The sequence below is a fragment of the Sceloporus undulatus genome, chromosome 1 (assembly GCF_019175285.1).
Source record: "Sceloporus undulatus isolate JIND9_A2432 ecotype Alabama chromosome 1, SceUnd_v1.1, whole genome shotgun sequence".
Classification (NCBI taxonomy): Eukaryota; Metazoa; Chordata; class Lepidosauria; order Squamata; family Phrynosomatidae; genus Sceloporus; species Sceloporus undulatus.
This window is the reverse complement of record NC_056522.1, coordinates 43,809,618-43,832,381: the sequence shown is the minus strand read 5'-3', so window position 1 is coordinate 43,832,381 and position 22,764 is coordinate 43,809,618. Positions and strand designations below refer to the sequence as shown.

The 22,764-nt window shown below is 42.6% G+C and overlaps 1 protein-coding gene across 1 annotated transcript in view; it reads right to left on the bottom strand.

The window, feature by feature from the left end:
* The window catches only part of CNIH3 (cornichon family AMPA receptor auxiliary protein 3), a 107,676-nt gene extending 85,241 nt beyond the window's left edge, over window positions 1-22,435 (bottom strand). Inside the window, exons 1-3 of the mRNA XM_042445513.1 lie at window positions 22,352-22,435; window positions 21,090-21,187; window positions 20,039-20,195 (exon numbers count right to left, since the gene is read on the bottom strand). Of these exons, the coding sequence (XP_042301447.1) occupies window positions 20,039-20,195; window positions 21,090-21,187; window positions 22,352-22,435 (339 nt within the window). The remainder of the gene's footprint in view (window positions 1-20,038; window positions 20,196-21,089; window positions 21,188-22,351) is intronic.
* Window positions 22,436-22,764: the final 329 nt, after the last annotated feature.

The window sequence follows — 22,764 nt, the reverse complement described above, 5'->3', positions numbered from 1 at the left end:
CTTTAAGTTTTTATTAAACTGGGGAAAATATGGCATGCAGTGACATTTGCTGTGGACCTGTACTGCTTAAGCAGTATTCTTAACTGGATAGCATTAGTGCTCAGCAAGAACAATGACTGGAATGTTAACATTCAAATCTTTACTGGATGACTCACAAACTGAGAAGTTTGACATTTAAAATGGATAAGAAATTGAACTTCGCAGGAGCTGAACAGCTTTGTCCATAGAAAACAAATCACATGGCGCCCACTGGAATATTGCATCTATCAGAGAATCCTGAAGGATAAACTGCTCAAATCTACAGAATCAAAACTGGGAGCCTACATACAGAGAGTTCCAATTCAGTTATAATTTTCTCAATTTGGCAAAAACCTTGAGTATGAAAAAAGTTTATACAGTTTATTTATAAGATATTTTAAACTACTAAATGGCACTGCTACTGTTTTGCTCTCCCAGCCTTTCAGACTGCTTTGCCTTCCCTACAGACACAAGATGGTGGCCACTTGCTTATCGATCCCTCCACTGTTTTGTTCTTGTTGTTAACTGCTTCATGTCAACCTCGACTCATGACGACCCTGTGGATGAAACACCTTCAAGACTCCCTGTTCTCCATTGCTTTACTTAAGTCTGGTAGCTTCTTTCTTGTGACCTCCCTCATTGAGTCTATCCATCTGACACACGGTCTTCCTCTCTTAATATTACCCTCAATGTTTCCTAGCATTATTGTCTTTTCCAATGAGCTGTACCTTCTCATTATGTGGCCAAAGTATGACAGCCTCAATTTGATCATCTTGCCTTTCAAGGGGTATTTCAGGCTGAATCTCTTCAAGGACCCATTTGGTTGACTTTTTGGCTGTCCACAGTATCCTCAGCACTCTTCTCCAGCACAAACATCTCAAATGAGTTTTGCTTTTATTTGCCTTAAACCCAGTAAACATTGATAGGGGGGAATGCAGGTGGAGATCAGGAAAAACAGAAGAAAGTGTTCATAATTTTGCTCACTCTAGCATGTACTAGACTGGACCATCAGCGAAGATACAGTGCCAACCTTATTTCCGCCATTTACCATTTTCTAACATATGCTGGGAAGTGTTCAAAACTCTGCAGATAGTTGTTCCTTTTCAGACATTTTATTGCACATCTGCTTTCTCTAAAGTTGCTGCAAACATAACTGTCAATTCATTCCAACAAAACTATGTCACTAAATAATAACTGCAATCAAATCTCCATATGTAAACTTTGAATGGGAAAAAAACTAATTTCGATTTCCTTCTCTGCTAGAATGTTTGTGATTCAAAGTCCTTAACTACCCTGTTTTATATGAAATCTGAGAATGAAACATGAAACAGGTGGAGCAAGTATCTTTTCCAAGATGCTTCTGACTGAATTCAGTAGATTCATTGATCTTCTGAATACAGTCCTCCTGACATGCTGAAAAACCTCTGGACCAAGGTGGCATCTGGCTTGATAGTAGTATATATTAAAAGGTTCTAGGGGGTCTTAAAGGACTACAAGGTAAATATAAGTCAACAGTGTGATGCAGAAGCATTAATTAATTAATTTTAAAAATCCAATGCAATTCTGGACCAAATAAACAGAACTATAGTGCAGATCAAGGGACTATGGTCCCACTGTATTCAATTTAGCCTGACCCCACCTTGACTATTGTATCTATTTATGGACACCACAGTTTAAGAAGGATACCAATGACCTGGAATATTTCTAGACTGGGATAACTGGGAGGGTAACAGGTCTGGAAACCAAGTGGGAGGGAGTAGTAAAAGCATGTCTTTTGTCAAACAGATTTTTCCAGCTAGCCAAAGATGTGCTTTTAAAACCATCTGCCATGAAAAGAGAACTGAAGTGCTAAGACATCATGCAGTAAGGCATAGAAAAAGGTGCTCCTCTCTAGCTCCATTTCTTCTTTCTTTTCTCATGTGATAAGGCTCTTAGTCTTAAAGGTGCTGACATTTCTTTTTTCCTTTCCTTTGCTCCTTTTTATGTTGAAATTCCTAGGAAGCCATGTTAATGTATAGATTGTATGAAAATGTTCAGATGTAACATTTTGGTTATTCACTTTGCAGATGCCTAGAATTGGCTGCATCTGGGACTCAAACCAGCAGGTGATGTCCAAGGTCACAGTGTGTGCCAGAAGCACGTAGCAAGATGTAAATATACTGTGTCATCTTTGCAAGGGGGAAGATATTCCAAGATTCACAGGAAATTGTACAGGAACTGGTTGAGCTGGATTGCCACATGGCAAATGTGTATATAAGCTCAGATGTCTGTTTGTACAGTGTGGGTTTGTAGTTGGTGGATGGTGTTGGTGATTGTTCTTGCGTGTGTCTTTGGCAACGAATAAACAAAGTGCCTCTGTGGAGATAAGCCGGGAGTCGATGTGCCTTTCTTCTAGCAGCTGTTTTCCTGGCATGCTCCAGCAGCTAACAGTTGTGTATCTTCAAGGCTTCCAGGTTTACTCTGCACGATCACGTTTGCATCAACAAGCCAAATTCTAAACTGTACAGCTTGTATCTGAAATACACTCAAGCCTGGTGAAAGTATATTATCAAGGAGGAATGTATGTTTGTACATAGTGGCTTCAAGTTCCTCATGGCCCATACAAGTCTATAATCTTCCAAAGTCCATTGATTCCTATAGCTATAAATACCGCAGTACATGTTACATAGATGTGATCAGTTTGTCTCTATGAACGCACATCGTCTAGGCACAACAGGTGGGGGAGCGCATTATGAATCCAATTAGCTATGAATTTATTTTCTCATTTTAAAAATAGAGGTTTTTAAGGATTAGCATTTTCCTCTCCCACTTTGCAATTATTAAAGGTAATCAAAAGGTGTGTGGGAGTGATATACTCTAGTATTCTTAACAGAATACAATTAACTCCCAGTGATTTTAATGGTTGTTATTCTCATAAGCTCTGTACTCCTGCATTAATGCCTGAAAAGGAAGGCTCACTAAGAGTCAGAGTAACTTCACAAGTTCCTTGGTAGCTGCTGAACTCTATAACTGGTCTAAAATGACAAGCAATTAATGACTTATAATGTGTGCTCTATTCATCCCATATTATGAAAAGAGTCATGCTTATTGAAATTGTTGTTCAAATGCTGGAAAGACTGCTGACAGCTAATCAGTGATTGTAGCATAACACCACAAAATAAGCATTTGTAGCATAACACCACTAAATCAGGAGACTGACTAAGTTAGCAGGATGGGACAGATACTCAAGCTCTATCACTACATGTTACAAATCAAAGTCATGCATTAAATACATTAAGTCATATAGTGTACATAAATCACAGTGAATCCTGTAAGCTTTTTGAGGCAGCACAGCAAAATAAATAGTTCTGAACTACTACTTTTTTTAAACAAAATTGGACCTATGCTCAGCCCTTCTGCCCACACTTTTCTATCTTTCTTCCTGCACAAAGGACCATCCAGTCCAACCCCCTACCATACAAGAATACAGAATCAACCTCCTGCCATGCAGGCATAAACAATCAAAACACATGCGCGCACACACAGAGATGGCCATCCAGCCTCTGTTTAAAAACCTCCAAAAAAGGAGACTCCACCACTCTCTGAGGCAGCATATTCCACTGTCAAACAGCTCTTACTGTCAGAACATTCTTCCTAATGTTTAGGTGGAATCTCTTTTCCTATCGTTTGAATCCATTGATCTGTGTCCTAATCTCTGGAGTAGCAGAAAACACACTTGCTCCATCCTCAATATGGCATCCCTTCAAATGCTTAAACATGGCCATCGTGTCACCTTTTAACTTTTTCTTCTCCAGGCTAATTATAACCAGCTCCCTAAGCCACCATTCATAGGGTATGGTTTCCAGTCCTTTTACCATTTTGGTTGTCCTCCTCTGGACATACTGCAGCTTGTCCACATCCTTTTTCAGCTGCGGTGCCCAGAACTGGATGCAGTATTCCAGGTGAGGTCTGACCAAAGAATAATAGTGCTACTAATACTTCCCTTGAAGTACTAAACTAAACACTACTATACCTACTCTGAAAATATCACAAAATGTTTGTATTAATATTAATATAGCAAATCTTTGTTAATGCTCACCAGCTTTTTAAAATAATAAACTATCTAGAAAAAAAGGCTTAATTATACTGCTACATCATTTCTGAACCACTTAAGACTGAAAGAACACGCAACTGGCTCTTCCACATTCCATTAACAATATGTCTAATTTAACCATCATTTACTTCCTTCACATATGTCATTTGTGTACTGCATTACGCTTCTTCTCTTGATTTTCTTAAAGTATATGATTTCCAGTTGAAGTGTTCCTTTTTTAAAAAATCTTTAATGCACAACCAAGCTAACTCAATCAAATTCAAAGGATATAGGCATTTTAAATGGTTTCTACAATGAGGGCTAACTTGAGCTCCCTTTGAAAAAGCACTAGTGGAAAATAGTTGCATAGCAACATACTTTGAGAACAGTGTAATATCCAAGGAACTGGCAAAGGAAGGTGGAAGAAATGGCATCTGAAATAAAGTTACCTAAGCAGTTCTTAGGAGTGTCATTGAATTAAAGCATTCTGAACTGTGTACAGGATTCCACCTAATGTGATTTTTAAAAATCTATTTTGGAAAGTATTTTTGTAAATTAAGTGAGACCAATTAGTAAAACAAAATCAAATGAAGAATTAATCTGGTTATCTCAGCATATGCAATAATATATTTTCCATTATGAATTCCTCTTATCTTGACTAATGATCACAAACCTGACTCCTTCAATCAACAGTTTTCCCTGTGGAAGATACTTAAATAGACAGGTACTGTGAGGGATTCCCTCCTCATGCTGGTTTCACAGTTATAATCTTTGGGATCCTATTGCTTTGTCTTTCTCTTCTACCCTCAAAACCACATTCCTGGGTCTGGTTCTTGGGCTGCAATGTGACACTTATACTGGACAGGCTACTGGACAGGCAGATGTACTTATTGGTGGGTTCAGTTTGGTACTGCGTGACTGGTTTTCTTCATTAATTATTAAGTAAAAATATCCAGGCAAAGAGATAAACAATGAAGCAGTAAAAGTTTTATTATGTAACACATAAACTAATACTCTAGCATTATATCAATGCCATACACAATACAATAATGTAACACTTCTGTTAAAACCAAAATTCCCTCTCACACTTATGGTCTGTTCCTAACTGTTCCTAGTCCCAGCTATTTTGTTCTTCCTAAAAGGCCCTATCTAACTACTTGGCAGGCAAACTTCTGGTTTTATATTCTTTCCCACATAGATCCCTCAACAAGTTATAACTGATCAGATCAGATAAGGCTTTGCCAAGCTCCTCCCCTTGTAGGTACCAACTAGGGCATTTGTACTAAAGACTGTGTTAATACTTGCATTAATTGTACTATTTTCTTCTTCTTTCTTGAGATGACATTAATCCCCACCCAGGCACTATTATTATTATTAATATTATTATTATTATTTGTACTAAATAGCCCTTTGGCTAGAAGATTTATTGAAAACATTATTATAGATTGTTGATTCAGTAGATAGAATTGCAAAGATATTGTGAGAAGCACAAACAGGAAGATGTTTGGATTCTTATGGAAATAAAGTCTGACATTAAAACTGCAAACAAGAACAAGGAACTGTCCGCACAGGCCAAAAGGCCCATGATTACCCTGGCCTTTTGTTGTCCTGTTCGTATGACACAGGCCAATATCAGGCTAGAACTGGGCAGACTGTATACTGGTCCAGTGATCCCAGTCTATTCCCAGTACAAAGGGGCCTTAACATGGATCAAAATGACCCACCATTTGCCACAGAGTTTCTAAACCCTGGCAGACTAAAAGGCCCGCATGCTTTCCTCCACTGTTGCCACTACTGAGAAGACCCCCACTGCTGTGTCTGATGTGGGAACGCGAAGGAAGTTAAGAGGTGCATGGCGGTAGCGAGTCCATGGCATGGCAGCAGTCAAACATGTAAATAGCTGTCCATCCCCCTGCCAGCCCAGGAACCAGCCTGTACTATCCTGGCCTGTCTGATCAACCCCCAAGAAATACAATTTGTTTTTTTCATATTATTAAGCATTAGAAGTTGCTCATATACCTTACATTACTTTAAACAATTTTTTTTACAAATCCTAACCAGAAAATCAACCTCGAAACAGAACAAGTTTTCAAAATGAGACACATTTTATTTTTTATTATTTTAAAAAAACGTATACAATGGGGCACTAGCTTCAGAGGGGAGACTTTCTTTAGGACTAAGATGGTAGAGCAGGAGATGCAACTCTGCTTCTTATGCCTTTGTCAGTGATTGGAACTCCGATTAGAAGACAACATGACTAAACTATCATACTTTGGAAATATGAGATGACATCACGCATTGGAAAAGACAATAACCGGGGGGAGGGTAAAGTGGAAAGCAGTAGGAAAAGAGACAGACCACATTATAGGTGGATTGATTGGAGCCCTGGTGGCACAGTGGTTAAATGCCTGTACTGCAGCCATTCACTCCAAACCACAAGGTTGCGAGTTCAAGACCAGCAAAAGGACCCAAGCTCGACTCAGGCTTGCATCCTTCTGAGGTCGCTAAAATGAGTACCCAGACTGTTGGGGGCAAATTAGCTTACTTGCTGTTCACTGCTATGATCTTTGGAATAGCGGTATATAAATAAAACATATTATTATTATTATTATTATTATTATTATTATTATTATTATTATTATTATTATTATTAATCAAGGAAGCCAGGTCAGGGCAGCTGATAGCATCATACGGTTACCATATGGTTACGATAAGTCGAAGCCAATAGCAAATAACAAAAAACTATCCAGAAACAATGAAAGAACTAGAAAAAATAATAAAATACAAAGATATATAACTGAGTACAAAAGTTAGAATCATACAAGCCATTGCTTTCCCTATTAGCATGAGAGCTGGACATTTAAGAAATGGGAAGAACATCCATTCATTTGAAATGTGGTGCTGGAGAAGACTGCTGTGGATTTCATGGACAGCCAAAAAGACGAACAAATGGATCCTAGATGAGATCAAGCCAGAAATCTCCCTGGAAGCCAAGATCACAAAACTGAGGCTGGCATACATTGAACACATCATGAGAAGGCATGACTCATTGGAAAAAAACAATAATGCTAGGAAAGGTGGAGGGAAGCAGAAAGAGAGGAAGGCTGCACACTACCTGGATGGACTCTATTAAGGAGGTAATAGGAATTACTTTGGAGGAACTAAGCAGAACAAGGAGTCTTGGAGATGTCTCATCCACAGGGTCACCATGAGTCAAGAGCGACTCGAGGGTAGTTAACAACAACAACAACAACAATCCTGAAACAAGGCTACTTCTACTCTCACTCTGGCTCATTTCTACACTACCAGATTATTCCCCTCTACCATTATGGCTCCCTGCCCCCTTATCCCTAGACAAAGTTTTCATCACATTCCATTTTGGCAGCTGCAGTCATTCAATTCTGGAGCTTAGACTTCCAGCCTTGATAAGAGAAAGCTGCCACATATAAACATTTACATGAGATTTGTATGCCACTGCTTTGCACATGTTCACACTGAGCTAGGAGATGTCAAAAATGAGTACTTATAAGGACAATGGATACTGAACACAGTAAGAGAAATTTTATTAAATGTCAGTTGATGTCCTTTTCATAGCAAAATAGGTAGGTTCTCTGAGTTTCAAAAGGTAGGCTCTTTTCGAAGGTTGCATTGCACTGTTTACTCACGTAAGGGTTATTCATATATCTATAAATACACTCTCAGAAATTGACAAAGAAATTAAATTTCTTTCCAGAACATTTACTGCTGCTGTCAGAACAATACAAAAATACAGAGCAATGCAATCACTGAGAAGATACTTCACCTTAAGTTATTTTCTAAAAACATCTTTCGCCAAGATGACGCCCTCTACATATGTCTGATCTGGCCACGGTGACACAAGCCTTACTCACTTCCTGTTTGCCTTACTATTAACATGCTCTGTGTGGGCCTGCCTTTGAAAAGTGCTCAGAAACTTCAGCTGGCACAAATGAGCTGCAGTCAGGGAGCCAACTGGGGCTGGCAGCAGGGAGCGTTCAACTTCAGCACCACTGGCTCCAAGTCTTATTCCAAACACAATTCAGGCTGTGACTTATAAAGCCTTAAATAGCTTGGGTCCAGGCTAGCTGGAGGACTGTTTCTTCCTTTTTGTGGCTGCATGGGCCCTGAGATCTTTGGAGTCTCTTCTTTCAGCTCCATCACCTTTACATGCACATTTAGTGCAAACACAGAAGGAGGTCTTCTTGGAGGCTCCTGGCAGGCTGAGGAATTCCCTCTCAAAGGAGCCTATAATGGCACCTTCCTTGCTGTCCTTCTCTAGGCAAGTGAAGGTTTTTCTGTTCTGACAAGAATTTAGGAATAAACTATAACAGTTTTCTTCTTTCTTTCTTTCTTTCTTTCTTTCTTTCTTTTTTTCCTTTTTTCTTTTTTTGTCTTTTAATGGATCAGTCTTAAGTGGTTTTAATGCTATAGTTAGTTTAAATGCATTTTAACAATATCTTTTTAATTAATTAATGTCTTTGTAAGGGCCTTTAAGAGACCAGCATGGTGTAGTGGTTTGAGCATTGGACTACAACTTTGGAGACCAGCATTCGAATCCCAGCTCAGCCATGAAAAGCCACTGGGTGACCTTGGGCAAGTCACATATTCTTAGCCTCAGAAAACCCCATGGTAGGGTCACCATATGTCACCATATGTTGGAAACGACTAGAAGTCACATGACAACAATAAGTGAGTTGGACTCTATTTCTTTTCATTATTGTAAACCAACTTGAACCTCAGTATTAGAAAAAGGTGGGGCATAAATCAAGTAGTAAGAATTAAATTATTAATAGCATGGAGAGGGATAACAAATCCCATAATCCCAGTGGCTACACTAGAAAGGTGATGGGAGTTGTAATCTAACACACTTGAAAGAAGCTAGGCCTGAGGAGCGTTGTTCCAGGGGCGGGGGGAGGATTCAACTGAGACATATATTTAGGTTTTTTAAAGAAGTTAACATATGCTTTTAATCATCTATCTGTGTGTGTGTGTGTGTGTGTGTGTGTGTGTGTGTTTTCTCCAATAGTTACTGTGAATCAAAGTGGAGATCAAGTGTGTATCTCTTCAGGCTGTGGAGTGCCCATCTGCAAGAATTCAGCCTTCAGTAGCAACATTCTCATATCACTCTTTACATCTTCTCCACCCACAATGTCTATCTCCGTGGTGCTGAGTGCCTCTTCTTTCCTTTGCTTCCTACTTTCATCACTGCAGATACTGTTGGGGTGGCATTTTCAAGCAGTCAGTTGTTATAGTTACTCACTTAATTGCAAGAACTCAGTGGCTGAGGAAGTCGGCACTCTCTTACCCTTCAAATTCTCTGAGCTGCTTTGCCAAGCACACATGCACACACACAAAAGGAGTAGGTGTGTAGTGTATCCTCATACCCTCCCTCCGCTAAAGGAAAAGTAACTAAAGCAGTGTAGAACTATACATAAAACCAATGTAGACCTATAATAAAACCAATCAAAGTAACTAAAGCGTGAAAGGTAGAGCCCAAACATGTCACTTGCTCCCTTAACGTTGTGGGATTTAAGACTTTTTTTAAAAAAATTGCCCACTTTTTAAAATCTCCTTCCTCCTTTAGAAGTCCTTTAAAAGTCCTTTAAATCCCCTGCCCATTTCCTTGTTTTGAGTGGATTTTCACTTCCTTTATAGTGACAACTTTGCTTTTTTGGCATTAGCCAGACACATTTCAGTTCTTGAAATTGTGCCCCACTAGGGTTGCCATAACCCGGCTGCAACCGGGATTTTCCCGGTTTTGGTGGCACCTGCCTGCTCCCGTCATGGGTGCCGCCAAAAACCGGGAAAACCCCGGTTGCAGTGGGGTTGCACCGCAACCCGTGGGGCCTCGCTGCCCTCCTCCTCCTCCACCTCACATGGCCGCGTGGAGGAAGAGGAGGGCAGCGAGGCCTGGGTGGAGCAGGCGAAGGGGGAGGCGACGCCTCCTGCGTGCAGCCACGCCACCCTCCCCGCCTCCCTGCGGTCCCGCGCCCTCTTTCCAGGCCTCCGAGGAGACCGAGAAGGAGAGGAGGCCCTGGAGATCGCCAGTGGCCCAGCGCCCTCTTTCCCGGCCTCCGAGGAGACCGAGGCCTCCAGAGAGGCCGGGAAGGAGCGTGCGGGGGCCGCCAGTGATTTAATTATGAAATGTAGGACATGATTTTTTTTAAAATGGAGGCTCCATTTTTTAAAAAAAGTGTCCTACATTTCATAATTTTGTCCTACATTTGTCCCGGTTTGGAGGTCCTGATTTATGGCAACCCTATGCCCCACCAGTCAGGCAGACAAACAGGTACCACATTTTAAAAATGACAACTTGCTGCTCTTTAATAGCTTACACATTGTAAACCACTTAGGAAGTGTTTAAGTGAAGGCACATGACGGTAAGTGGTATAGAAATGTACTTGCTATTACTATTGCTATTGCCATTGCTAATAGTGCCCCACAGCTACAGTCTGGGGCATCCCCTTCATTCTTCCTAATAGCCAGGCTGGTGCAGCAACTGTCATCAGCTCATCAGCAGACTTTAGTCAATTCACCACATGGTTTTATTAGCCCTTCTTAAACCAGGCTATGCTGGATTACAGTTCCATCATCCCCAGCCAGCCCTTCTGGCTAGGGATGATATGAATTGAAATCCAATACAACTAGAAAATGCCGTAAGAATACTGGTTTGAAATATAGTTCTGCACTGCTTTGGTATCTCTTAAGGATGGAGGACAGATTTAGAATGATTGAATAAATGAATAAATAATATCAGTTCCAACTGAGCTTACTGCAATACAGTACAGGCAAGGAAAGAAGCAGCTGCCTCCAGAATTCCTAACTGAGTATATGTGAACAGAAAATCTGAGATAAAAGAGGATAGTAGATAAGCCTGCCTTAGCAGCTCCCCCCTGCAGCATATTAATAAAAAACATGGATTTTTGGCCCGAGAGCCAGTGTGGTGTAGTGGTTTGTTTGAACTAGAAAACTGGGAGGCCATGGTTCAAATCCTCGCTCAGCCATGTAAACCCACTGAGTGACCTTGGACAAGTCACACTCTCTCAGCCTCAGAGGGAGGCAAGGACAAATCCTCTCTGGCCAAATTCCGTTAAGAAAACCCTGTAACAGGTTCTCTTTAGGGTCACCGGAAGTCAGAATGCTTGAAGGCACACAACAACAACAACAACAACAACAATAAGTTTGGCCAGCAGACATGGAATTCCTAAGTGGAGGCCAGTGAGAGAAAAAGTAATTCCTGTGTGCATTTTGGAAGAAGCCATCAAATTGTCTCTAGAATGTTCGGATGTTTTTGTTTACTTACACATGACCTGGTTGTGTCATTTCCCATGTGCATATTGTTCATTTTGAATAAAAAGTTTGCTGAAACATACTGAACTGTCCTTTTTCTGTGCTGGACAAACCTATCCCTCACCTTTTCATGTTATTTTTGCCTCTAGTACCAAACTTTCAGTTAAACAAGGACCCTATTAGTTAACAACCTATTTTGTTAACTGAGGTATAATTGTACTCATGGTGTTGCTCATTGCCCAAACTAGATCAGATCCCAACACACTTAATAAAATGTGAGCAAAATATGTCTGAATTGAGGAAATTACAAACAAGATCATGCAAAGCAGTTTTTTTATGTTCTAATTAGATAAACTTTAAGCTGTAGTTAATTGTGAAAAAATTGCCATGGTATACAAGACCATCAGAGCAGGGAAAGATAAAACTATGCTCACTGTCTCCTATTATAGTCACCACTTTTATCAACTGTCAGAACAAGGAACCCCCTCCCACATTTAAGGATAGGAGTTATGTCAGCCTTCATCAACTTGATTAACACCCCAAGCAAAATGGTCATTGGTCATGATGGTTGGGGATATTGCTATTAATAGTCCAACACATTTGAGATCATTAGTTTGGGTAAGGCTGACCTAGATGATCCCATTCCAGCAAGAAAACATAAGTGAATCTAATGAGAGAGAAAACAAAACCATTTAGTTTTTTGTCATTCCTTCAGGTAGAAACACATACCACAAGCTGAGATTTTCCAGAGTGTTCAAAAAGAAGTGTAACGCTTTCCCTTTATTAGGAAAACATTTTCAGATATAAAGATCTGAATGGTTTCACAATTCAGACCAAACAGCATTTGCTTGAAGGTGTGCCCATGACATAGGTTTAAACATGATAGCTATTGGTTACCTAGGTTTTGCTGTACCCTAATGGTAACATAGGCCCAGTACAGATGGATCTTTTGTGATGACCTCATCACGTGCTAGGGTTGCCTGGGGGCGGAGCACCCACACGCCCCGCAACCCTCGCACGTGACAAGGGTGAAACAATGGTGGTGCTCTGTATACCTGCCGCCGCCATTGTTACATAAGTGTCACATGGCATCTGCATGGTGCCACGTAGCGCTTATGTACCACAAAGTAAAAAGAACCCGCTTTTCCCATGGCGCCGCCATTGTTACGTAAGTGCTGTGTGGTGTCCGCATGGCATCTGCACAGCGTCGCTTACATACAGTGGCGCATGTCTTATGCCACCACCGCAGCGTTAGAAGAACCCCCTTTTTGCAGGTTCTTTTTCTTCCACAGGGAAGCTGCGCAGTTTGGTGGCTGCGGCTTCCCTGTGGAGGAAAAACAGGAGCCAGCAGACCTCCCTTTTTGGAGGTCTGTACCATACCCATATTATTATTATTATTATTATTATTATTATTATTATTATTATTATTATTATTATTGCCTTAGGGTCGCCATAAGTCAGAAACTATGGCCCGGAACAGATGGGCTCTTTGTGACGCCCTCATCACATGCTAGGGTTGCCTTGGGGCGAAGCGCCCACATGCCTCTCAATCCTAGCACGTGCCGAGGGTGTAACAATGGCAGTGCTCTGTATACATGGGTGCCGCCATTGTTACGTAAGCTCCATGCTGCGTCTGTATGGTGTCGCATGGTGCTTACATAACGAGTGCTCCAGTGACACACTTCTTACACCACCACCGCAGTGTTAGAAGAACCCGCTTTTTGCAGGTTCTTTTTCTGCCAGCAAGAAGCCATGCGGTTTGGCGGCTGCGGCTTCCCTGCAGTAGAAAAACAGGTGCCGGCAGGCCGCCCTTTTTGGGTGGTCTGTACCATGCCTATTTCAAGGCACACAACGATAACAGTGGTCCATTTAGTACTCCAAATGCCAGCAGTATATCATGCAACCAAAAAGAAAGATTTCCGTCTATTTCCACTTGCCATGTTTATCACAGCACATACAATTCAGCCGGCTAGCAAAGAGGACAAGTTTCAGCCTCCTTCCATATCCTTCTGGGGGATGCAGAGAAAGACAGGGATCACTTCAAGAACCACACAGTGATCTTGTCCCCACTGTAATGTATGACTGGGAAATCATTTTATTTCTTTATTTATAGTGACATTTATAATCTGCACTTTCTTCTTTCAGAAAGGCTGTTCAAAGAGGTTAAAGAAAGCATATTTGGTGGACTACCGTCAGGGCACATGAAAAGACTTGACCTGCATCAACTAAATGAACAAGCTTCTGGACACTGCTAGCACAATGTTGTGTAACCAAAAAATTTGGCTTGGTTAACAATGCCAGACACAACTGTAAACGGAGACATATGACACTGTCACCTGGTTTCCTGGACACAGTGATTCAGGCAATCCAGAGGCTACCTGGGTCTGATGAGATGTTTCATTTACATTTATGTTTTCACTATGCTAACTTGCAAACTGTAATGGAAAATATTTTGAGGAGCAAGCTGTCAAAAACAGCATTCCATCATGTTATGACAATAATGTAGCTATTTCTGTAAGAAACCCCAAGAGATACGAATTTCTGGAGGTTAATCAGGCTTTCCACAAAGGAACACTCCATCAGATGATGATGTCTATGTCTTCAGGTGATATAAATCTGAGGGCTAAGCTAGACAAGAGAGTAGAAGTCTATGGGTGATTCTCTCACATCTTTTTCATTCATTTAGAAAATAGTCAGTCAAGGCCTACCCATCCATCATTATTGTACATCAATATTGTTTAATTTCTCTCTCACACACACACATGCTGATGAAATAAATTAAAAGAGACAGAAGATCCAATTAGCCATCTAGCATATCTTTCTGAAGTACGTTTCTCGTGTCTTCGACTTCAAGAATGGCACCCCATCAAATATTGGCCTTTACATTTCCAGGAAAGAGAATCAGATAGACAACAAATTCATATGACCTCATCATCAAGAACAGGAAAGCTTCTTGGGCACATTTTGAAATCAGCACTACAACAAATATGGATACTTGTGCTCAGAAAAATATTCTGCTTTTGCTATTCGTACATTTTAAAATATGCCTTCTCAGGAAAATCTGACTGGTACAAACTGACTGGTTTCTAAATAAAACATCTAATTTGAACCAATCATTTAAAAATACTATTGTCATATAAAAAGACTATTGTATGAAAATCTGCCTGAATAAAACACACCTTGTGTTGTTGTTACCCGCTAAATACTTTTGTCTAAATTTTGTCCAGAATTCAGAAACATAGCACCTTGGAATATCAGTATGCAAAGGGAACTTGTAGCACCTTGGAAACTAAGGCAGGGTACAGAACGCGAGAAAGAGGTGCCAGGGAGGCGCCTCTCTTTGCTGTGCAGCAGCGCCACAGCAACCAGATTGTGCAACACTGCTGCGCAGCAAAAAAGGAGAAATAAAAAGCAGCTGTGCCGCAGCAAACCTGCAAAGACGCCCCAATGGTGTCACAGCTGCACAGCGCAGTTTGGACACTGTGTACCTGTGACGTCATAGCTGTGAGCCCCGTGTGGGTGGTGCTGCGCAGCTGGACGCCCTCATTATGTGCAAGGGTTGCCGGGCATGTAGGCGCTCCGCCCACCAGGCAACCCTCGCACGTAATGAGGACGCCGTAAAGGCCCGTCTGTTGAAGTCTTCTGTGTGTGAAAAAAGTTGTAGCATAAGCTTTCATAGACTTGGTCTACTTCCTCAGATGCATGGAGTGTCTAGCTTGTCTTTGTGCATAAAATACACAGGGAAAAGGCTGACATTGGTATAAAATATTATTTATTCATTTATTTATTTTTGATGATTAGCAAAAAGTCCGTGTTGTTATAAGAAATTTTATCAAATACATTTTTCTTTATTTACTACATATATGTCTTGCCCTTCCTTCATGAAGCACAGGACACCATACACGACTCTCTCTCCTCCCAAGTATCCTTTAAACTCTCAAAAACTCTGTAGGTTACAATGAAATACAGTGTCTAATCCAGCATCATTCAGTCAGCTCTGAGCGTTAGCTCAATAGTGATTTGAACCAGACCTTCACAGAGCCTTAATCTCAACACATTGGTTTTCATCACCATCTGAAAACCTCATCATTCAGACAAAGTGACAGGTTTAAGTGCTTACAATGATCCATACCTTCCCACCTGTCCCTTTCAAATATGCATCATACTTTACAGACTATCCCTTGCTACCAAGTAATCAGTGGAATAATTCGACTAAGGTTACATCCAGCTATAGGGGGAAATACAAACTCATGACATGAGGCAAGGATCAGAAATAATTCTAATCAGTGTTTTGTTTCACATGTACAATACTTATTTCTTTACACTGATTTGGTTACTTGATAGGAGAGTTCAAAATAGGTCTTCACAAACATACATACTCACTTAACATTGTGGGGTGAGGAGTCACAGGATTACACCCAGTAGCCATACTTCCTCCATGGCAACATGCACATTGGCCACCACATTTTTAGGGTCAATGTGAAGAAGCCGTGTGCAACCTGGGGCATCTCCCTTGTGAACTGGAATCATAACTGGTCAGGGCTCACTTTCATGTGCAGAAGCAGTATGAGCATTCCTCTGTAGGCATGGCCCCTTCATACTGATGCTGCACAAATGTATAGGTACCCCCACTACCCAGTGACACACCTTCCTTCTACACAAAAGATGCACCTGAGTACCTCCCCAGAACCAGCTCAAAATATTTTGCTGTCTGAGGACCTTACCACACAGAGCACAGAAGTAGGGTCAGTTCGCATTGGCTGATGCGTATTCGTGTTATAATACATCGTTCATTCACACCTGCGCTCTCTGAATACGCTTTGCCAATTCATATTCGCGTCATATCGCATCGTTCATTCACACCTGGGCGGCCTTCTGAATCGAGGTTTTGTGAATTGGCCAATGCGTATTCAGGCAAAGTGAGGCAAGTGCAGATTGGATAACCACACCAGCCCAATACAAAGTGTATTGGCCGATGCGCATCGGCAGCCTTGCGCATGCTCTGTGGGGCTCTGAATGGGGCGCAACATTTTTAACTTCCGGGGTGAAGAATGAGGTCAATGTTTAGCACATAATATCACGAGAATTGCTGCCTTTAGCCACTTACGAAAGGGGCATGCACCATCTGTATACATGTGTGTGTGTGTGTGTGCGTGTATGCACACACATAAATACATACATACATACATACTTATATATATACATTCATACTTATATATATACACATAGTGGTACAGCCAAAAGTGAGATGCCATGTGTAACACACATATTTGTCTGTAGAGTGTTTATATATCTATATCTATATATATATATATATATATATATATACATACAACACCACACACACACACACACACACAACACACACACATGAGTGGAACGCCAAAGTGTGATGCCTTTTTATGTTACACACACATTTGTCGTATGCGTTTAATTATATGATCGCCCAACACACACCACACACACATATATATCAAACACACACACACAACACATATATAATAACAAAAACACACTGGTGCCCCACAGCCCAACCAAAAGTGTGAGGCCGTATTTATTGTGTCCACACACGCTGTCTGTGTGATGATGTGTGTGTGTGTGTTTATACATACATTACAGATATAGGCAACATATACTATACATATACATATATATATTACACACAAACACACATAAATGTGGAGGCTAGTGAAGTGTAATCTGCATGTTATGTTATACACACATCTTGTGTGTGTGGTGTGGGGTGTTATATATATTAGATCTAATATACATATATCACCATTTACATATACCATATACATATTATGTATGTATGTATACACAACACACACCACACACACACACACACAAACTGTGGAGCAGCCAAAATGTAACGCTGCATTATATGCTTACACACACATCTTTGTGTGTGTGTGTGTGTGTATGTGTGTGTATACACACACACCAACATATTACATATACATCCCCCCCCCCCCGACCAAAAGGTTTCGCTTTACTCGTTCAGTGGAAGAATCGCTCCCACGCCCCGCGGTTGTCCTGAAAGGGGAAAGGGCCAACGGAATGAGATGGGGAAATTCCAGCGCAGCATCATGGGAAATTTGTAACCCGTTGGTCTTGCAGGAAACCAGCGGATTGGATGTACACCAAGCAAAGCCGCAGAGGTTTCGCACTGGCCATCAATACGGATCCCGTGACTCCACTATTTTTGCGACTCACAAAACGGAGGAGCCGGCTGCCTTCAGTTCGGAACCCCGCCATGGAATACGCATTGGCCAAAGCGTATTCATGTTATATCGCATTGGTCAATACGTATTCTGAGCTCACAGTGTGGAAAACCATGCGATATAACGCGAATACGCATTCAACCAATGCAAACTGACCCTACTCCACACTCAAAAAATCCCTGTGTGGTAAGGTCCTGAGACACCACAACAAATATACCCAGCATCACCCAAGTCAAGGTGAATAACACTGAAGCCAGACAAAGCAAGTTATTTTGGCACATATCAAGAGATTCCACCTAACATAAGAAGCTGTTTGACAGTTGACATACTGCCACTGCTTGGAGAGTGCTATACTGTACACTCTTCTTTGGAGATCTTTAAACAGACAACTGGATTGCCATCTTTCAGAAGTACTATGGTTGTGTATTCCTTCATATGCATTAGACTAGGTAGCCCATGCACTCATTTCTAACTTTAGATTTTATGAGACTGTAAATCCACCGTCACTGATCCCTGATAAAAAAATGCCATGACACAACAAAAAGCACAAACAGTTTGCTGCATCTGTAGGACCCTGGAAGCTTTCTACCTGAGGACACTCAACTCTGGCTAAGAAGAAGCCTGTGCCCTTCAAGTTGTTTCTGACTTATGGTGACCCAGGCAACCTATCACAAGGTTTTCTTGGCAAGATTTTGTCGGGGTTTTGCCATTGCCTTCCCTTGTGGCTGAGAGCATGTAGCTTGTCCAAGGTCACCCAGTGGGTTTCGTTGGCCAAGCGAGGAATCAGACCCTGGTCTCTAGAGTTGTAGTCCACCACTCCAAATCACACCACCACGCGGCTCTGAGCTGCCCTTCACAGCCCCAACGACTCCCAAGGGAATGGTTTCAGCCCACCAGAAAAAACATGCCTGTGAGGCAATGTGAACATTGTGGCTGTGGCAGGGTAACCCGACAGCCCCTCCTTTTCATCTGTCCTACAATTCCACTTTCGCTCAGGAGGATTCAAAATTTTCTCCATTTGAGCAGGACAAAGAAGCGTGAATTTCTCTTCCTAGGAGTGGCTTTGGCTTTTTCTTTGGTCATGTCCTTCCTTTTTTTTTTAAGGAATGCCTGCATATATGGTGCCTTCTCCTCTTTTGCACTGAGGACTATCTGTTCACCCTGCTTTGATCTTTAGTCATGTATGTATCTGGACCACATCTTCAGTCAGAAAGCCATTTCTGTCTTAATAAATAATAATAATAATATAATAATTGTTGTTAACTGCCCTCAAGTCGATCTCGACTCATGGTACCCTATGGATGAGACGTTTCCAGACCCCCTGTCCTCCATCTTTCTGCTTAATTCCGCAACCCCATAAAACCATGACCTCCTATACAGAGTCCATCCACTGGCATGTGGCCTTCCCTCTCTCCTACTTCCCTCACCTTCCCACATTCTTGTCTTTCCAATGAGTCCTCCCTTCTCAGAAGTACGACAGCCTCAATTTGGTCATCTTGGCTTCCAAAGAGGTTTCCGGCTTGATCTCTCAGGACCCTTGTTTGTCCTTTTGGCTGTCCATGGGATCCTGAGCACTCTTCTCCAGCACCTATCTGAAATGAATGGCTTTCTTCCTATCTTCTTTCTTAACGTCCACGCTCCACATCCTACAGGGTAATAGAGGAATACAATGGCTTGTGTGATTCTAAACTTTTGTTGTCAACTCAGTGTCTAACTTTGCATTTTAGAACCTTTCTAGCTCTTTCATAGCTGCCCTCCCCAGTCTTAATCTTCCTCCGATTTCCTGACCGCAATCCCCATGTCCATCAGTGGAGTTCATCAACAAAGGAGAGCGGGAGTTTATCCCACAAATGTTGCATAATGACAGGAAATGGTTCTGCACGGTGTTGCACAAACCCCCGCCATTCCTGTGGTCATTGTGCCACTCATGTGCCTTTTGACTTTTGGCGACAAGCCTTCCGACTCGTTTTATTGCATGTGATAAGTAACCATTGGCACTATTACTTGCCTGTGCTGGCTAAATGGCAGTAATAAAGTTATTTTTTACTATATTACTTGCTAATGTTCCTCTTTATTCATGGGACGCTTTCTATGCACTTGAATCTTTCGAATGCCCAAAATCAGCCCCGGTGTGAAAACTCCAATGTTGATCCAGGATGGGGATTCTTTACAAGTTCTCTACTTCTTCATATCATTATGGTTTGGAACCACTTTAACCTTTCTGGGTCAAGGCTATGGAATTCTGGAGTTGGAGTTTGTTATGGGGCCCAGAGCGGAGCTCTGTCTCCGTCGGCCCCACAACAAATCCAACTCCCAGAATTCCAGAGCCTTGACCCAGAAAGAGTTAAAGTGGTTCCAAACTGGGTTATGTCTCCAGTGTGGATGCATCCTGAAAGAGTGGAGAAGGTCTACTCACGTGCCAGATAGCAAAGAAGATGAGGGCTGCGCCCACAGCACCAAGGAGAGCATGTAGCAGAAGCGGCAAACGTGAAGGCCATGGTGGAAAAAGTCTAGTGGAAGAGGCAGCCTCTTGACCAGGTTCCAGGCAGGAAAGAGGGACCCCCTTTTGTTCCCTTTCCAGAAGGGAAACCAGGCAGAGTCACCTCAGAAAACTCTTCTTCCTCCTCTCCCTCTCCTCTCTCTCCACATCCCTCAGGCGCCTCCAGGTGGGAGTTGGGGCTTCTTGGAGAGGGCTTTCACAGCCTTCATGGGCCATTTTGGGGGAGAACAGCACCCTCCCCCCCCTACAGAGAGAAGGTCCCTTCTCTGGAAGAGAACAGCCACAGATGCAGCAGCGAAGCGTCAGGAACAAGCTCTTCTAGGACCTGCCACAGAGCCTGGGGAAAAACACCCCAAAACTATGCTTCCCTAAAACTTTTCGGCTCCAGGGAGAGAAAGGAGAGAGGAGGAGGAGGAAAAAGCACTGGGGGGGATGAGGGGCGCCGCCTTGGGTCTCTTATGGAAAGAAGAAAGGAAAGGAAGAAAAGGAAATTAAATTAAATAATTAAAATTAACATTAAATAAAAATTAAAATAAATTAAAAATAATTAAATTAAAATAAAGTGCAACAAAATGAAATAAAAGTAAATACAAATATAAAATGAAATGAAATGAAATACAACCCGGTGCTCTCCTGCCCCACAGAGAGGAAGGAAGGAGGGTGGTCCCTGCCCCCTCCCAGCCCTGGGCAAAAGGGACGGGGCTCTGCCGAAAGGGGCCCCGTAGAGAAGGGGCCTTGGGGCCAGGATGAAGAAGGGCTTCCAGGGGAAGAAGCAGCCCACCCGCTACCTCCTCCTCCGTCCAGGGGCTCTGGTCCCCAACAAGCCTGGCTCCTGAGAGGCTTCACGGGAGCACCCTCTCCACCACTTCTGCCAGGGCTTAGCCCAGCGGAGGGTCTCCTCAGCCTCAGCCAGAGCAGAGCGAACAGAAGGAGAGAGAGAACCGCCGAGTGGCTCCTCCCGACAAACCCTCCTCCTCCTCCCTTCTCGGCGTCGTCGTTGGGTGCCGCCTTCAAGTCCTCGCCCCCTTTATGGCCACCCCAGGAGGACCCCTTCCGGGCAAGATTCTTCAGAGAGACAGGGAGGGAAAGAGACCCTGGGAGGAAGAAAGAAAGAAAGAAAGAAAGAAAGAAAGAAGGCGGCAGCAGGAGCTTTCCCCACACCCAGTCTACTTCCATTTGGAGAGGAGGAGAGGGTGTTTGTGGTGATGATGTAGATCTTGTAGCGCTTTAGAGACGTGAAAGACAGAAGTTGGCAGCGTGAGTCCACTTCCTCAGGTGCTTTTGGGAGGGAAGAGGAGGAGGAGGAGGAGGAGGAGATCCTGCAGCACTTTGAGACTAAAGGAAGTTTCGAGTGAGCTTTCCAGCCACTGAGTCTATTTCCTCAGAGCATATCGACTGCGATGGTGTGATGTTTTGATGGATGATGATGATGAGCTGATTGATGTGATGATGATGGATGATGATGATGATCTTGTCGCCCCTTTGGTTAACTCGGAACGAGGTTGGCAACACTGAGCTTCCGGAGGCTTCAGTCTACTTCCTCAGAGGCGTTTTGATATAATATGATGATGTGATGTAGAGAGACCTTGTGGCACCTTTTAGACTGACTGAAAGAAGTTAGCAGCGTGAGCGTTGGAGGCTTCAGTCTACTCCCTCAGATGTATTCAAATGTGTGTGTGGGGGGGGAGGGGGTTGCCATATCCATCCTCTGAGGCTAGAGAGTATTGGGTTTTTATGCTCGAGGAGGAATTCGAACCGGTCTCCAAGCCCTGGCCAAGGCTCAAACCAGGACTGGCTCCTTCCCTGGGCGCCAGGGGGTCCCTGCCATGCAGCTCAGAGGCGGAGCCGGGCGTTAGGATGGTTCTCTCTTCTGTCTCCACTCCTTTAAGGGTGGTTTCATGCGCATCCCTTTTGGACCACCTTCGCTGGGAAAACTGTGCCCACGAATCAGCTCCCTGCTCCAGACTCTGAAAACCTCCTCAGATGCATTTGGACATGATGATCATGATGATGATAATGAAAAATATGTAGAGAGAGTCTTGTACCTTTGAGACTAACTGAAAGAAATGTAGACTTTGTGGGAAGGAGCTTACCCTTTCATTTAAGACAGAACGTTATTAGCATGCATTAAAGGCTGGGTCATGGAAAACCTCCTTAGCTGACCTTGGACAAGTCACACTCTCTCGGCCTCAGATGATGGCAATGACAAACCCCCCTGAAGAAACTCACCAAGAAACGACTTGAAGGCAAGCATCCACAGTAAAGGACAACTGAGAGCCAGCGTAGAATGGTGGCAGGGCAGAAATAGTCCATTTTTGACCCTGCTTTAAATGCTACCGCCCATGCTATGGGATTCTGGGAATGGTAGCTTTTGTCATGGGCAAGGTTTGTTCAGAGGAGGGTTGCCATTGCCTCCCCCTGAGGCTGAGAGAGTGTGTGACTTATGGGCCCAAGGTCACCCAGTGAGTTTCATCTGTTATCTTTTCCTTTTAATATGTAGAGAGAACTTGAGGCACCTTTGAGACTAACTGGAAGAAAGAAGTTGGCAGCAGGAGCTTTCATAGAAAAGTCTACTTCCTTAGATGCATTTGGATATAATAATAATAATAATAATAATAACAACAACAACAGTAGCAATAATG